This window comes from Lucilia sericata, unplaced genomic scaffold (assembly GCF_015586225.1).
Source record: "Lucilia sericata isolate MDLA Ls3-8-SP2 unplaced genomic scaffold, ASM1558622v1 Contig000904F_arrow, whole genome shotgun sequence".
Classification (NCBI taxonomy): domain Eukaryota; kingdom Metazoa; phylum Arthropoda; class Insecta; order Diptera; family Calliphoridae; genus Lucilia; species Lucilia sericata.
Genome location: NW_023994891.1, coordinates 74,402 through 92,380, shown reverse-complemented (window position 1 = coordinate 92,380; position 17,979 = coordinate 74,402). Strand labels below are relative to the sequence as shown.

Sequence of the window (17,979 nt, the reverse complement as noted above, 5' to 3'; positions counted from 1 at the left end):
GTCTAGTCTATAGTCTAGTCTATAGTCTAGTCTATAGTCTAGTCTATAGTCTAGTCTATAGTCTAGTCTATAGTCTAGTCTATAGTCTAGTCTATAGTCTAGTCTATAGTTCAGTCTATAGTCTAGTCTATAGTCTAGTCTATAGTCTAGTCTATAGTCTAGTCTATAGTCTAGTCTATAGTCTAGTCTATAGTCTAGTCTATAGTCTAGTCTATAGTCTAGTCTATAGTCTAGTCTATAGTCTAGTCTATAGTCTAGTCTATAGTCTAGTCTATAGTCTAGTCTATAGTCTAGTCTATAGTCTAGTCTATAGTCTAGTCTATAGTCTAGTCTATAGTCTAGTCTATAGTCTAGTCTATAGTCTAGTCTATAGTCTAGTCTATAGTCTAGTCTATAGTCTATAGTCTAGTCTATAGTCTAGTCTATAGTCTCTATAGTCTAGTCTATAGTCTAGTCTATAGTCTAGTCTATAGTCTAGTCTATAGTCTAGTCTATAGTCTAGTCTATAGTCTAGTCTATAGTCTAGTCTATAGTCTAGTCTATAGTCTAGTCTACAGTCTAGTCTACAGTCTAGTCTATAGTCTAGTCTACAGTCTAGTCTACAGTCTAGTCTATAGTCTAGTCTACAGTCTAGTCTATAGTCTAGTCTATAGTCTAGTCTATAGTCTAGTCTATAGTCTAGTCTATAGTCTAGTCTACAGTCTAGTCTATAGTCTAGTCTATAGTCTAGTCTACAGTCTAGTCTATAGTCTAGTCTACAGTCTAGTCTATAGTCTAGTCTACAGTCTAGTCTACAGTCTAGTCTATAGTCTAGTCTACAGTCTAGTCTATAGTGTAGTCTATAGTCTAGTCTATAGTCTAGTCTATAGTCTAGTCTATAGTCTAGTCTATAGTCTAGTCTATAGTCTAGTCTATAGTCTAGTCTATAGTCTAGTCTATAGTCTAGTCTATAGTCTAGTCTATAGTCTAGTCTATAGTCTAGTCTATAGTCTAGTCTATAGTCTAGTCTATAGTCTAGTCTATAGTCTAGTCTATAGTCTAGTCTATAGTCTAGTCTATAGTCTAGTCTATAGTCTAGTCTATAGTCTAGTCTATAGTCTAGTCTATAGTCTAGTCTATAGTCTAGTCTATAGTCTAGTCTATAGTCTAGTCTATAGTCTAGTCTATAGTCTAGTCTATAGTCTAGTCTATAGTCTAGTCTATAGTCTAGTCTATAGTCTAGTCTATAGTCTAGTCTATAGTCTAGTCTATAGTCTAGTCTATAGTCTAGTCTATAGTCTAGTCTATAGTCTAGTCTATAGTCTAGTCTATAGTCTAGTCTATAGTCTAGTCTATAGTCTAGTCTATAGTCTAGTCTATAGTCTAGTCTATCTAGTCTAGTCTAGTCTAGTCTAGTCTATAGTCTAGTCTATAGTCTAGTCTATAGTCTAGTCTAGTCTAGTCTATAGTCTAGTCTATAGTCTAGTCTATAGTCTAGTCTATAGTCTAGTCTATAGTCTAGTCTATAGTCTAGTCTATAGTCTAGTCTATAGTCTAGTCTATAGTCTAGTCTATAGTCTAGTCTATAGTCTAGTCTATAGTCTAGTCTATAGTCTAGTCTATAGTCTAGTCTATAGTCTAGTCTATAGTCTAGTCTATAGTCTAGTCTATAGTCTAGTCTATAGTCTAGTCTATAGTCTAGTCTATAGTCTAGTCTATAGTCTAGTCTATAGTCTAGTCTATAGTCTAGTCTATAGTCTAGTCTATAGTCTAGTCTATAGTCTAGTCTATAGTCTAGTCTATAGTCTAGTCTATAGTCTAGTCTATAGTCTAGTCTATAGTCTAGTCTATAGTCTAGTCTATAGTCTAGTCTATAGTCTAGTCTATAGTCTAGTCTATAGTCTAGTCTATAGTCTAGTCTACAGTCTAGTCTACAGTCTAGTCTATAGTCTAGTCTACAGTCTAGTCTACAGTCTAGTCTATAGTCTAGTCTACAGTCTAGTCTATAGTCTAGTCTATAGTCTAGTCTATAGTCTAGTCTATAGTCTAGTCTATAGTCTAGTCTACAGTCTAGTCTATAGTCTAGTCTACAGTCTAGTCTATAGTCTAGTCTACAGTCTAGTCTATAGTCTAGTCTACAGTCTAGTCTACAGTCTAGTCTATAGTCTAGTCTACAGTCTAGTCTATAGTGTAGTCTATAGTCTAGTCTATAGTCTAGTCTATAGTCTAGTCTATAGTCTAGTCTATAGTCTAGTCTATAGTCTAGTCTATAGTCTAGTCTATAGTCTAGTCTATAGTCTAGTCTATAGTCTAGTCTATAGTCTAGTCTAGTCTATAGTCTAGTCTATAGTCTAGTCTATAGTCTAGTCTATAGTCTAGTCTATTCTAGTCTATAGTCTAGTCTATAGTCTAGTCTATAGTCTAGTCTATAGTCTAGTCTATAGTCTAGTCTATAGTCTAGTCTATAGTCTAGTCTATAGTTTAGTCTATAGTCTAGTCTATAATCTAGTCTATAGTCTAGTCTATAGTCTAGTCTATAGTCTAGTCTATAGTCTAGTCTATAGTCTAGTCTATAGTCTAGTCTATAGTCTAGTCTATAGTCTAGTCTATAGTCTAGTCTATATCTAGTCTATAGTCTAGTCTATAGTCTAGTCTATAGTCTAGTCTATAGTCTAGTCTATAGTCTAGTCTATAGTCTAGTCTATAGTCTAGTCTATAGTCTAGTCTATAGTCTAGTCTATAGTCTAGTCTATAGTCTAGTCTATAGTCTAGTCTATAGTCTAGTCTATAGTCTAGTCTAGTCTATAGTCTAGTCTACAGTCTCTCTACAGTCTAGTCTATAGTCTAGTCTACAGTCTAGTCTACAGTCTAGTCTACAGTCTAGTCTACAGTCTAGTCTATAGTCTAGTCTACAGTCTAGTCTATAGTGTAGTCTATAGTCTAGTCTATAGTCTAGTCTATAGTCTAGTCTAGTCTATAGTCTAGTCTACAGTCTAGTCTATAGTCTAGTCTATAGTCTAGTCTATAGTCTAGTCTATAGTCTAGTCTATAGTCTAGTCTATAGTCTAGTCTATAGTCTAGTCTATAGTCTAGTCTATAGTCTAGTCTAGTCTATAGTCTAGTCTATAGTCTAGTCTACAGTCTAGTCTATAGTCTAGTCTATAGTCTAGTCTATAGTCTAGTCTATAGTCTAGTCTATAGTCTAGTCTACAGTCTAGTCTATAGTCTAGTCTACAGTCTAGTCTATAGTCCAGTCTACAGTCTAGTCTATAGTCTAGTCTACAGTCTAGTCTACAGTCTAGTCTATAGTCTAGTCTACAGTCTAGTCTATAGTGTAGTCTATAGTCTAGTCTATAGTCTAGTCTATAGTCTAGTCTATAGTCTAGTCTATAGTCTAGTCTATAGTCTAGTCTATAGTCTAGTCTATAGTCTAGTCTATAGTCTAGTCTATAGTCTAGTCTATAGTCTAGTCGTCTAGTCTATAGTCTAGTCTATAGTCTAGTCTATAGTCTAGTCTATAGTCTAGTCTATAGTCTAGTCTATAGTCTAGTCTATAGTCTAGTCTATAGTTTAGTCTATAGTCTAGTCTATAGTCTAGTCTATAGTCTAGTCTATAGTTTAGTCTATAGTCTAGTCTATAATCTAGTCTATCTAGTCTATAGTCTAGTCTATAGTCTAGTCTATAGTCTAGTCTATAGTCTAGTCTATAGTCTAGTCTATAGTCTAGTCTATAGTCTAGTCTATAGTCTAGTCTATAGTCTAGTCTATAGTCTAGTCTATAGTCTAGTCTATAGTCTAGTCTATAGTCTAGTCTATAGTCTAGTCTATAGTCTAGTCTATAGTCTAGTCTATAGTCTAGTCTATAGTCTAGTCTATAGTCTAGTCTATAGTCTAGTCTATAGTCTAGTCTATAGTCTAGTCTATAGTCTAGTCTATAGTCTAGTCTATAGTCTAGTCTATAGTCTAGTCTATAGTCTAGTCTATAGTCTAGTCGTCTAGTCTAGTCTATAGTTCTATAGTCTAGTCTATAGTCTAGTCTATAGTCTAGTCTACAGTCTAGTCTATAGTCTAGTCTATGGTCTAGTCTATAGTCTAGTCTATGGTCTAGTCTATGGTCTAGTCTATAGTCTAGTCTATAGTCTAGTCTATAGTCTAGTCTATAGTCTAGTCTATAGTCTAGTCTATAGTCTAGTCTATAGTCTAGTCTATAGTCTAGTCTATAGTCTAGTCTATAGTCTAGTCTATAGTCTAGTCTATAGTCTAGTCTATAGTCTAGTCTATGGTCTAGTCTATAGTCTAGTCTATAGTCTAGTCTATAGTCTAGTCTATAGTATAGTCTATGGTCTAGTCTATAGTCTAGTCTATAGTCTAGTCTATAGTTCTATAGTCTAGTCTATAGTCTAGTCTACAGTCTAGTCTATAGTCTAGTCTATGGTCTAGTCTATAGTCTAGTCTATGGTCTAGTCTATGGTCTAGTCTATAGTCTAGTCTATAGTCTAGTCTATAGTCTAGTCTATAGTCTAGGCTATAGTCTAGTCTATAGTCTAGTCTATAGTCTAGTCTATAGTCTAGTCTATAGTCTAGTCTATAGTCTAGTCTATAGTCTAGTCTATAGTCTTGTCTATAGTCTAGTCTATAGTCTAGTCTATAGTCTAGTCTATAGTCTAGTCTATAGTCTAGTCTATAGTCTAGTCTATAGTCTAGTCTATAGTCTAGTCTATAGTCTAGTCTATAGTCTAGTCTATAGTCTAGGTCTATAGTCAAGGTCTATAGTCAAGTCTATAGTCAAGTCTATAGTCAAGTCTATAGTCTAGTCTATAGTCTAGTCTATAGTCTAGTCTATAGTCTAGTCTACAGTCTAGTCTACAGTCTAGTTTTAGTCTAATCTATAGTCTAGTCTATAGTCTAGTCTATAGTCTAGTCTATAGTCTAGTCTATAGTCTAGTCTATAGTCTAGTCTATAGTCTAGTCTATAGTCTAGTCTATAGTCTAGTCTATAGTCTAGTCTATAGTCTAGTCTATAGTCTAGTCTATAGACTAGTCTAAAGTCTAGTCTATAGACTAGTCTATAGTCTAGTCTATAGACTAGTCTATAGTCTAGTCTATAGACTAGTCTATAGTCTAGTCTATAGACTAGTCTATAGTCTAGTCTATAGACTAGTCTATAGTCTAGTCTATAGACTAGTCTATAGTCTAGTCTATAGACTAGTCTATAGTCTAGTCTATAGTCTAGTCTATAGTCTAGTATATAGTCAAGTATATAGTGTAGTCTTGGGTGATCTTCGCAAGTCCGTACATCCGTCTGTCTGTCGGTTGATAACTCGATAGAGTGGGAAAATACGAAGCTAGATGGCTCTCTTCCTCTTAATAAATTTCTCTCAGTGTATTTGCTTTCATAAATCTATAAAAAGTTGAAACGTGATGTAAACAATTATTGTTGGAATATGATGGAATTATTTTAAAACAAAAACAAAACGGAGCACAAAACAAGCAAGTAATATGTATTTTGATAAAAAGAAATATTAACTTTTTACTAAAATAAATTTTCCCGCTTCTCCTCCCACACTCAACACTTTCGGCTGAATAAACGTAACAAATAATCAATCAAGTGTTAAATATGATTATCAACATCATAAAGTTAAAAACTAATTTAAGAAAATAGAACAAATATAAAACTAAATTAAAATATGACTTACTGCGTTGTATTTCTGAAGCTGCAGCCAGCAAATCATTGTTGTCATCATCCAACATTTTGAGGCGGGTTTAGGTATGTAAATGGTTCAAAGCGCCAACAATAGCAAATGTAATCAATAGTAGTTTAACAACAGCAACAAATTATAGTGTTTGTTGTAAATTAAAAACGAAGAGATTAACAAAGAAACAAAAAACTAATCACTAGTCAATAAAACTAGAATTTAGCTCCAAAATTGCAATCACATGTAGAACAATAATTATGTGAATGTAAAAATATTATTGCAACTTTTGTAAAATGTTCGAGGTTTTTCAAAATATTGAAGATTTTTCAACATTTACGCCCTCTAATTTTGCTTTTGGTCAGTTGATGGGAGGTTGCTCTAATGAAAGTATAACAATTTTCGCGAACTATTGACAAATGTAGTGATTGGTCTCCCTCTCTGGCGTGTGTGTGTGTGTTTGTTTATTTAATGATGTCCAGCATATACAAAAACAAACTTCTGGCTATTGTTATTATTGCTCACAGCAATAATGACCACACAACTACTCAATTGTAAAATTTTGCAAAATGTCTTCTTCCTCCTTCTTTTTTATTTCTGCCTATTTTGATTGATTTTTGTTGCCTTTTTTTGTTTGTTGCCACTAAATACGTGACCGACTTTTAAACGCCAATTGCATTTAACAGGAATAAACGATTAAAAATGCAAAATCGTTGCCACCAAATAAACAAACAAAAAAATATAAACCGACTGGTTGGCTGTTGCAAAAATATGTTGATTTTATTATTGTTGGCAATAGTATTGTGGTTTTTTGTTTTTGGTTTGATGCATGCAAAACCAATTTTGTTTCTTATTTTAGAAAACCAAGAATTTGTAGATAATTTTATACAATTTTGTGGAAAATCTGTAATAAAAAGAAATTTGGATGAAAAAATTAGTTAAAAGTTAATTAAATTATTTTACATAAAAATTTGAAATTAATTCAGACGGAGACTTGTTGAAACAAAGGTGGAGGCTATAGTTATTAAATACTGGTACATATTAACTCAGTCATCCACCTACACTTTGTAACTGCAAAATAATAAATATCTAAACTTTCTAAAAATGTTGCCGCAGCTAAAGGGGAAAACAATATTAGTCAGTTTAATTACATAAAACTCCAAAAAGCTATATAGAACTGATCTAAAACTGAACTAGAACTGAACTAGAACTAATCTAAAACTGAACTAGAACTGAACTAGAACTGAACTAGAACTGAACTAGAACTGAACTAGAACTGAACTAGAACTAAACTAGAACTGAACTAGAACTGAACTAGAACTGAACTAGAACTGAACTAGAACTGAACTTGAACTCAACTAGAACTGAACTAGAACTGAACTAGAACTGAACTAGAACTGAACTAGAACTGAACTAGAACTGAACTAGAACTGAACTAGAACTGAACTAGAACTGAACTAGAACTGAACTAGAACTGAACTAGAACTGAACTAGAACTGAGCTAGAACTGAACTAGAACAGAACTAGAACTGAACTAGAACTGAACTAGAACTGAACTAGAACTGAACTAGAACTAAACTAGAACTGAACTAGAACTACTAGAACTGAACTAGAACTGAACTAGAACTGAACTAGAACTGAACTAGAACTGAACTAGAACTGAACTAGAACTGAACTAGAACTGAACTTGAACTCAACTAGAACTGAACTAGAACTGAACTAGAACTGAACTAGAACTGAACTAGAACTGAACTAGAACTGAACTAGAACTGAACTAGAACTGAACTAGAACTGAACTAGAACTGAACTAGAACTGAACTAGAACTGAACTAGAACTGAACTAGAACTGAACTAGAACTGAACTAGAACTGAACTAGAACTGAACTAGAACTGAACTAGAACTGAACTAGAACTGAACTAGAACTGAACTAGAACTGAACTAGAACTGAACTAGAACTGAACTAGAACTGAACTAGAACTGAACTAGAACTGAACTAGAACTGAACTAGAACTGAACTAGAACTGAACTAGAACTAAACTGGAACTAAACTAGAACTGAACTAGAACTGAACTAGAACTGAACTAGAACTGAACTAGAACTGAACTAGAACTGAACTAGAACTGAACTAGAACTGAACTAGAACTGAACTAGAACTGAACTAGAACTGAACTAGAACTGAACTAGAACTGAACTAGAACTGAACTAGAACTGAACTAGAACTGAACTAGAACTGAACTAGAACTGAACTAGAACTGAACTAGAACTGAACTAGAACTGAACTAGAACTGAACTAGAACTGAACTAGAACTGAACTAGAACTGAACTAGAACTGAACTAGAACTGAACTAGAACTGAACTAGAACTGAACTAGAACTGAACTAGAACTGAACTAGATACTGAACTAGAACTGAACTAGAACTGAACTAGAATCTGAATTAGAACTGAACTAGAACTGAACTAGAACTGAATTAGAACTGAACTAGAACTGAACTAGAACTGAACTAGAACTGAACTAGAACTGAACTAGAACTGAACTAGAACTGAACTAGAACTGAACTCGAACTGAACTAGAACTGAACTAGAACTAGAACTAGAACTAGAACTAGAACTAGAACTAGAACTAGAACTGAACTAGAACTGAACTAGAACTGAACTAGAACTGAACTAGAACTGAACTAGAACTGAACTAGAACTGAACTAGAACTGAACTAGAACTGACCTAGAACTGAACTAGAACTGAACTAGAACTGAACTAGAACTGAACTAGAACTGAACTAGAACTGAACTAGAACTAGAACTGAACTATAACTGAACTAGAACTAGAACTAAACTAGAACTGAGCTAGAGCTGAATGATAATCATCTAAGAAATAATTAAAAAAATAACCGCTTTTATATGGACCACCCTTTTTTAATAATTACCTTATTATTCAGAAAGAGACAGGTAATAAATGCAATTTATATTTAGCAACGACAATATAAGACAATAACAACAATATAAACCAAATATTAAAAAAAGTTAATACTACATGTATATTAGTTTTAACAAATTCAATATACAATGAGCGGGTGGATTATGTATTACGTTGAATTTAGAAACAATTTTAAATTTTTAAATACATTAATTAGTTGGAGATAATAATAGCAATAGATGTAGATAAAACAGTTTACTTCGATTATTTAAAATATTAAACTACAGTTTGTTACAAACTAGATTAGAAAATAAAAACAAATTATATGAAAACATAATAACTTAAAATTTCTGATAACTGGTGTATAAAGTTATTACTAACAAACGTTACACTTTATAAACATTTTTAAAAATATTGTAAAATTTCGCAGATTTTTACCAGTTTTAATTGCACAGATAAATATAAAATATACTTTTTATTCATATTCTATTGACTTTTTATATTCGTTTAAGTTAAATAAATAATAATACCTTCTCTAATCGCTTTAAATGTCTTACTAAATACAAATAAATTACTATAAAATAAACAACTCGTCAGACACTGTTGAATGTTGGCTGAATGGGATTCCATAATATTCAATACATTACTAAAACAAAACAATAAAAATAATTAAAAACTAATACTAATCAAACTCTTTGAAAATATTAGAAAGAAATAGAAGCAAAATATATATATAAAATTTATTAATTTATAAGAAGAGAAAACAAAATCAATCAATAAAATAAAATAAATTTTGAAAACAAACACATATTGGAATAAATGATTTGTATTAACTCTGCAGTGATTCTTAAATAATTAAATGCAATAATTGCTCACTTAATTGCTCATTTCTAGTTCAGTTCAAGTTCAGTTCTAGTTCATTTTTAGTTCAGTTCTAGTTCAATAATAGTTCAGTTCTAGTTCAGTTCTAGTTAAGTTCTAGTTCAGTTCTAGTTCAGTTCTAGTTAAGTTCTAGTTAAGTTCTAGTTAAGTTCTAGTTAAGTTCTAGTTAAGTTCTAGTTAAGTTCTAGTTAAGTTCTAGTTAAGTTCTAGTTCAGTTCTAGTTCAGTTTTAGTTCAGTTCTAGTTCAGTTCTAGTTCAGTTCTAGTTCAGTTCTAGTTCAGTTCTAGTTCAGTTCTAGTTTAGTTCTAGTTCAGTTCTAGTTCAGTTCTGGTTCAGTTCTAGTTCAGTTCTAGTTCAGTTCTAGTTCAGTTCTAGTCAGTTCTAGTTCAGTTTCTAGTTTCAGTTCTAGTTCAGTTCTAGTTCAGTTCTAGTTCAGTTCTAGTTCAGTTCTAGTTCAGTTCTAGTTCAGTTCTAGTCAGTTCTAGTTCAGTTTCTAGTTCAGTTCTAGTTCAAGTTCTAGTTCAGTTCTAGTTCATTTCTAGTTCAGTTCTAGTTCAGTTCTAGTTAGTTCTAGTTCAGTTCTAGTTCAGTTCTAGTTCAGTTCTAGTTCAGTTCTAGTTCAGTTCTAGGTTCAGTTCTAGTTCAGTTCTAGTTCAGTTCTAGTTCAGTTCTAGTTCAGTTCTAGTTCAGTTCTAGTTCAGTTCTAGTTTCAGTTCTAGTTCAGTTCTAGTTCAGTTCTAGTTTCAGTTCTAGTTCATTCTAGTTCAGTTCTAGTTCAGTTCTAGTTCAGTTCTAGTTCAGTCTAGTTCAGTTCTAGTTCAGTTCTAGTTCAGTTCTAGTTCAGTTCTAGTTCAGTTCTAGTTCAGTTCTAGTTCAGTTCTAGTTCAGTTCTAGTTCAGTTCTAGTTCAGTTCTAGTTCTAGTTCAGTTCTAGTTCAGTTCTAGTTCAGTTCTAGTTCAGTTCTAGTTCAGTTCTAGTTCAGTTCTAGTTCAGTTCTAGTCAGTTCTAGTTCAGTTCTAGTTCAGTTCTAGTTCAGTTCTAGTTCAGTTCTAGTTCAGTTCTAGTTCAGTTCTAGTTCAGTTCTAGTTCAGTTCTAGTTCAGTTCTAGTAGTTCTAGTTTCAGTTCTAGTTCAGTTCTAGTTCAGTTCTAGTTCTAGTTCAGTTCTAGTTCAGTTCTAGTTCAGTTCTAGTTCAGTTCTAGTTCAGTTCTAGTTCAGTTCTAGTTCAGTTCTAGTTCAGTTCTAGTTCAGTTCTAGTTCAGTTCTAGTTCAGTTCTAGTTCAGTTCTAGTTCAGTTCTAGTTCAGTTCTAGTTCAGTTCTAGTTCAGTTCTAGTTCAGTTCTAGTTCAGTTCTAGTTCAGTTTTAGTTCAGTTCTAGTTCAGTTCTAGTTAAGTTCTAGTTCATTTCTAGTTCAGTTCTAGTTCAGTTCTAGTTCGGTTCTAGTTCAGTTCTAGTTCAGTTCTAGTTCAGTTCTAGTTCAGTTCTAGTTCAGTTCTAGTTCAGTTCTAGTTCAGTTCTAGTTCAGTTCTAGTTCAGTTCTAGTTCAGTTCTAGTTCAGTTCTAGTTCAGTTCTAGTTCAGTTCTAGTTCAGTTCTAGTTCAGTTCTAGTTCAGTTCTAGTTCAGTTCTAGTTCAGTTCTAGTTCAGTTCTAGTTCAGTTCTAGTTCAGTTCTAGTTCAGTTCTAGTTCAGTTCTAGTTCAGTTCTAGTTCAGTTCTAGTTCAGTTCTAGTTCAGTTCTTGTTCATTTCTAGTTCAGCTCTATCTAGTTCTGTTCTAGTTCAGCTCTATCTAGTTCTGTTCTAGTTTAGTTTTACTTCAGCGCATTTCGACCAGTATGGTCTCATCAGAAAATATTTGAAGAACCTCTGACACTTATTGTCAATACAAAAATACATAAATAAATACAAAGTAAAAGAAATCATTATTATTTAATATGATATTAAAAATACACTCATCCACAGTAATTAATTATTTAATTAAAAACGATTCTTAACAATACTTGTACAAACAACAAAAGAAATAAATAAATATAAACAATTTATAAATAAATAAAACTGATTACAATTGATTGTTGAAATACATACAACTAAAGCGGACTTTTGTTTTTATAAAAAGCACAAACTGATTGAAAAAAAAAAAACTAGACGCTATAATAATTAAACTTTAAAACCGAACTTATGCCCGCAAAACCGTATTAAAATGACGTAGACGTCGTTGACGATCTAAGTCCGATAGAGTATAATGAGAAACAGATTCAGATAACAAATGCAAAATAGAATAGAATTTGTAATTCATACAACCTGCTGATTTTTGATTTTTCGAGTATTAATTTTAATTTATGGCATTTGAAATAAAAATTCTGTTGTATTCGTTGTTGTTTCATGCAATGTAAATTATGGAAATAACAACTTGGAAACCCACACACAAAATTTTACTTTTATTTCACTTCAGTTGTATGTGTCGTTTAATGTTTAGAGCGGGACCAGAGGTTGATATTGTAGAATCTTTTTTGTGATTTTTTTTTTTTTTTTTTTGTACAGTTTCAGTTGTTTGCTGAATATACAGCTGGAGGCATAAGCTTCCGTGTGGTGTTTCTGCAGTGACAAACAGAAATAAAAATGAACTGGCTTTTGTTTTTGTGAAACCCACAAAATATAAAACTATAATTGAATAGAACTGTACTCTTATTTGGTAACCGCCGCCATATAATAGATTTTTTTTTTATTTTGAACTTGAAAACAATATAAAACTAAATTAAACAGATATTTAAAGGAATGCGTTCATATATCTTTTATTCCATTGCTTTTAATCCACAACAGTTAGTGTAAGGAAAACAACGGACCCGAAGCCATTTTAAAATAATTAAATTTATTAAAGTTCCTTAAATCGTACAATTATTTTCTGAAAGGGCCCCCAGTTAAAAACATCCATATAACAAAACACTTGTAACAAACTTGAAAAATATACTTTTAATTCCTTTCCACAACTGTTATCATCAAATAAAATTTTGAAAATATGACGTTTACTTTTTTAATAGAAAAAAAAAACCGACAATAACAACAACAACTTTATCACCATTATTAAAAGTTGAAAATTCTATAAATTATTTTATTTTGTTAAAAAGGTGGGCGGCTATAAATAAAAATGTTGTTAAACAAAATAAATTTTAATTTTATAAATGAAACACCATTCATTAACATCAACGACATTGCACTTCTGAAATGCTTACAATTTGATTGGATTAAACAACTAATGAGTTGTTTAAACATTAATTCATTTCAATGATAATAAAACACTTATATTCTGTACATAGTTGAGGTAATCAATTGCTTAATAGTTAAAGATTAAAATAATGTTTTATAGATAATTTCATTTTTAAAAGGCTTGAGGTAACGTTTTGCTTTGATGTATTCGCAATAAAGTATATTCTGTAGCGATCAATCAAAATTAAAACTAGTGTGTTCAGTTCTAGTTCAGTTCTAGTTCAGTTCTAGTTATATTCTAGTTATATTCTAGTTCAGTTCTAGTTCAGTTCTAGTTCAGTTCTAGTTCAGTTCTAGTTCAGTTCTAGTTCAGTTCTAGTTCAGTTCTAGTTCAGTTCTAGTTCAGTTCTAGTTCAGTTCTAGTTCAGTTCTAGTTCAGTTCTAGTTCAGTTCTAGTTCAGTTCTAGTTCAGTTCTAGTTCAGTTCTAGTTCAGTTCTAGTTCAGTTCTAGTTCAGTTCTAGTTCAGTTCTAGTTCAGTTCTAGTTCAGTTCTAGTTCAGTTCTAGTCAGTTCTAGTTCAGTTCTAGTTCAGTTCTAGTTCAGTTCTAGTTCAGTTCTAGTTCAGTTCTAGTTCAGTTCTAGTTCAGTTCTAGTTCAGTTCTAGTTCAGTTCTAGTTCAGTTCTAGTTCAGTTCTAGTTAGTTCTAGTTCAGTTCTAGTTCAGTTCTAGTTCAGTTCTAGTTCAGTTCTAGTTCAGTTATAGTTCAGTTCTAGTTCAGTTCTAGTTCAGTTCTGTTCAGTTCTAGTACAGTTCTAGTTCAGTTCTAGTTCAGTTCTAGTTCAGTTTAGTTCAGTTCTAGTTCAGTTCTAGTTCAGTTCTAGTTCAGTTCTAGTTCAGTTCTAGTTCAGTTCTAGTTCAGTTCTAGTTCAGTTCTAGTTCAGTTCTAGTTTCAGTTACTAGTTCAGTTCTAGTTCAGTTCTGTTAGTTCTGTTTCTAGTTATGGTACTAGTTCAGTTCTAGTTCAGTTCTAGTTCAGTTCTAGTTCAGTTCTAGTTCCGTTCAGTAGTTCTAGTTCAGTTCTAGTTCAGTTCTAGTTCAGTTCTAGTTCAGTTATAGTTCAGTTCTAGTTCAGTTCTAGTTCAGTTCAGTTCAGTTCTAGTTCAGTTCTAGTTCAGTTCTAGTTCAGTTCTAGTTCAGTTCTAGTTCAGTTCTAGTTCAGTTCTAGTTCAGTTCTAGTTCAGTTCTAGTTCAGTTCTAGTTCAGTTCTAAGTTCAGTTCTAGTTCAGTTCTAGTTCAGTTCTAGTTCAGTTCTAGTTCAGTTCTAGTTCAGTTCAAGTTCAGTTCTAGTTCAGTTCAGTAGTTCAGTTCTAGTTCAGTTCCTAGTTCAGTTCCGTTCAGTTCCAGTTCAGTTCTAGTCAGTTCTAGTTCAGTTCTAGTTCAGTTCTAGTTCAGTTCTAGTTCTAGTTCTAGTTCAGTTCTAGTTCAGTTCTAGTTCAGTTCTAGTTCAGTTCTAGTTCAGTTCTAGTTCAGTTCTAGTTCAGTTCTAGTTCAGTTCTAGTTCAGTTCTAGTTCAGTTCTAGTTCAGTTCTAGTTCAGTTCTAGTTCAGTTCTAGTTCAGTTCTAGTTCAGTTCTAGTTCAGTTCTAGTTCAGTTCTAGTTCAGTTCTAGTTCAGTTCTAGTTCAGTTCTAGTTCAGTTCTAGTTCAGTTCTAGTTCAGTTCTAGTTCAGTTCTAGTTCAGTTCTAGTTCAGTTCTAGTTCAGTTCTAGTTCAGTTCTAGTTCAGTTCTAGTTCAGTTCTAGTTCAGTTCTATTTCAGTTCTAGTTCAGTTCTAGTTCAGTTCTAGTTCAATTCTAGTTTAGTACTAGTTCAGTTCTAGTTCAGTTCTAGTTCAGTTCTAGTTCAGTTCTAGTTCAGTTCTAGTTCAGTTCTAGTTCAGTTCTAGTTCAGTTCTAGTTCAGTTCTAGTTCAGTTCTAGTTCAGTTCAAGTTCAGTTCTAGTTCAGTTCTAGTTCAGTTCTAGTTCAGTTCTAGTTCAGTTCTAGTTCAGTTCTAGTTCAGTTCTAGTTCAGTTCTAGTTCAGTTCTAGTTCAGTTCTAGTTCAGTTCTAGTTCAGTTCTAGTTCAGTTCTAGTTCAGTTCTATTCAAGTTCTAGAGGTATTGACTTAAATTACAAAAATTCCTTCAACATTTTATTTAGTAGTCTTTAAAAATATATAAAAAAAGAATACAGATATATAAATCTCTTTATTCTGCTTAACTATTTCAAAATGTCTGATGTAAAACAAAATCTTTTAAAAGCAAAACATTTAACAAAGAATTTATAAAATATTTATTATGTAAAAAAATCCAAAATTTAAAGATTGACAAATTATATGCCTTTTAAACAGCATAAATTCTATTTAATATTTAGTTGCACAACTTTTAACAGATGACATCTCGTGACAAGTGTTTTTGTCGCCACTAACAAATACTAAATCATGTCACTGTAACTGCAAATTTTTCCAAAATATGTACATATTAAGGATTTAAATTGCAATCCTCTGTATTTAAATGACCACAATTACAAATAAATTCATTTAAGTTAAAAAGAAACAATCAACTTCTTCTTCATCTTTCTCTTCGACTTCCTCTCACTTCAGTCCACACTTTGGCTGTTAGTACAATGCAAGTGTTGCACATTTTTAAAAGTGACAAGTTTTGAATGTGTTGCATAGCTGTAGTTGTTATTGTTGTTGATGTTGTTGTATATGTTATTGTATTATTAGGTCAAGGTAGCAAGAACAAGCAGTTGCTAGTTTTTTACATACAACAAATAGTACATCATCATCAACACCACCATCAAACCCGACCTACATCCCTCCCCAATGTCTACTAAATACAATAATTGCACAAGCTGTGAGAGCAAATATTTTAAATTTCATTGTTATTTTGCAAACTTTACCACTTTTCTAGAGATGGGTAAAAAATTTAGTAGCAGAAATGTACTTTATTACGGTTTATTATTTAAACAAAATACATTTCTTCATAGAAATTGAGAGAGTCTATGCTTGAGCTTTAAAATAAAATAAGTACTTTTTATTTTGCATTTACACTGCAAAAAGGACGAAAGTACCCCAACAGTTCATGTCAGTGATTTGTACTATTATTAATTTTATATACAAGAGTGAATGTACTACATATAAGAAATATACAAGTGTGAATGGGTACCTTCATTATTGTGCTGTTGACAGAAAGGAAAAAAAAAGTGAAATGCATGAAAGTCTGATCCAAAGAGAGGACAAACGAAGGAAGGGCTTTAAAGTAGTTTTTAGTTTTGTTCATTGTGAAAATTTGCATGTTAAGCAAAAAAAAGTTTAATATACATTTCACTTTGGCTCTTATGCGATATGTGTGTATTTTGTGTAAATAATTTACAAGAACAAATATTAACCTTTTAATGCCAAAATTGAAAAAAAAAACGGAATTATTATTTTTTTAAATTAAAAATTTTTAAGAAAGAGAAGAGCAAAGGTCTAAAATAGAACTGATCTAGGACTAAAATAGCACTATTTTGGATCTTGAACTCAACTAGATCTTAACAATAACAGAACTGGAACTAAATGAGAAATATTATGGAACTAGTACTGAACTAAAACTGACCTGCAACAAAACGAGGCACTGAAATTGATATGAACTAGAGCTGAACAAGAACTTAACTAGAACTGAACTGGACCCTAAATTGGAACTGAACTGAACTAGAACTGAACTAAAACTGAACTAAAACTGAACTAGAACTGAACTAGAACTGAACTAGAACTGAACTAGAACTGAACTAGAACTGAACTGGAACGAACTAGAACTGAACTAGAACTGAACTAGAACTGAACTAGAACTGAACTAGAACTGAACTAGAACTGAACTAGAACTGAACTAGAACTGAACTAGAACTGAACTAGAACTGAACTAGAACTGAACTAGAACTGAACTAGAACTGAACTAGAACTGAACTAGAACTGAACTAGAACTGAACTAGAACTGAACTAGAACTGAACTAGAACTGAAACTAGAACTGAACTAGAACTGAACTAGAACTGAACTAGAACTGAACTAGAACTGAACTAGAACTGAACTAGAACTGAACTAGAACTGAACTAGAACTGAACTAGAACTGAACTAGAACTGAACTAGAACTGAACTAGAACTGAACTAGACTGAACTAGAACTGAACTACGAACTGAACTAGAACTGAAACTAGACTGAACAAGAACTGACTAGACTGACTAGAACTGAACTAGAACTGAACTAGAACTACTAGAACTGAACTAGAACTGAACTAGAACTGAACTAGAACTGAACTAGAACTGAACTAGAACTGAACTAGAACTGAACTAGAACTGAACTAGAACTGAACTAGAACTGAACTAGAACTAGAACTGAACTAGAACTCAAATTGAACTGAAGCCATTTTTAACAACGGCCACAATTCTTCGATTATTATTGTAGAGATCACTTTGATCTTAAAAGAGGCGTAAGCAAGTTAAAATAAAATTATGAAACTTGACGAATTAGTTTCTTTGTCTACATATAAATTGTGTATTTCTACAAACTCCGCTCCTTAAGGGGTTAATCAATCTGTAGTAACTTTAATTCTACTTTAGTGCATATAAATTGTTGGCCAAATCTTAGTACCATTATTTAATGCATATTTACATATATACATACAAACATATTTACATACACACATATTTCGTATTAACATTTACGTTTTATGCAGTTTATTTTAATGTTTTCTTTTCAAAATTGCTTAAAAAGTAATTTTCCATTGTTCTAAAGATATTTTTGGACATAACAATGATGTGTGTATTTACTCTACAAGTATGTGTGTATTTACCACTTTTGTAGTGGTTTTAATTTTCTATTTTTTTCCAAATAAATGAAGAATTTCCTGTGAAAAAGAAAAGCATTTGGAAAAAAAGTATTTACATTTCATAAATTTAAAATTCATTTAAGAAAATTAACATTTGTACGTGTAATTTATGGGTCAGATGGATATATTTTGCATGTTTCTAATTTTCCATATTTTTAGTTTGAAGAAGTACTTACTATAGAAATTGTTTCCGTTTTAATATTTTTTATAATATTTTTTTTAACAATTTTACCTTTTTTTAATTTTAAAGTTCAAAAGTCAAGAAGTTGGTTACACACTTAAGTTAAAAGTTAATAAAATTTTAGAAAAAACCTCAAACACTCAAAAAAATTTTAAACAATTAAAACTAACATGTTATTCCAAAAACACACCTTTTTTAGCAGTTTAAAGCAATTTTTTTATAA

At 31.9% G+C, this 17,979-nt stretch overlaps 1 protein-coding gene across 3 annotated transcripts in view; it reads right to left on the bottom strand.

Moving 5' to 3' along the window:
• Positions 1-17,979, bottom strand: part of LOC119608964 (putative uncharacterized protein DDB_G0293878) — an 85,784-nt gene that overhangs the window by 24,505 nt on the left and 43,300 nt on the right. For all 3 annotated transcript variants that reach the window (XM_037963603.1, XM_037963604.1, XM_037963605.1), the window contains one exon: positions 5,676-6,576. In XM_037963603.1, coding sequence (XP_037819531.1) covers positions 5,676-5,730 — 55 coding nt within the window. In that variant the 5' untranslated portion in view covers positions 5,731-6,576. The remainder of the gene's footprint in view (positions 1-5,675; positions 6,577-17,979) is intronic.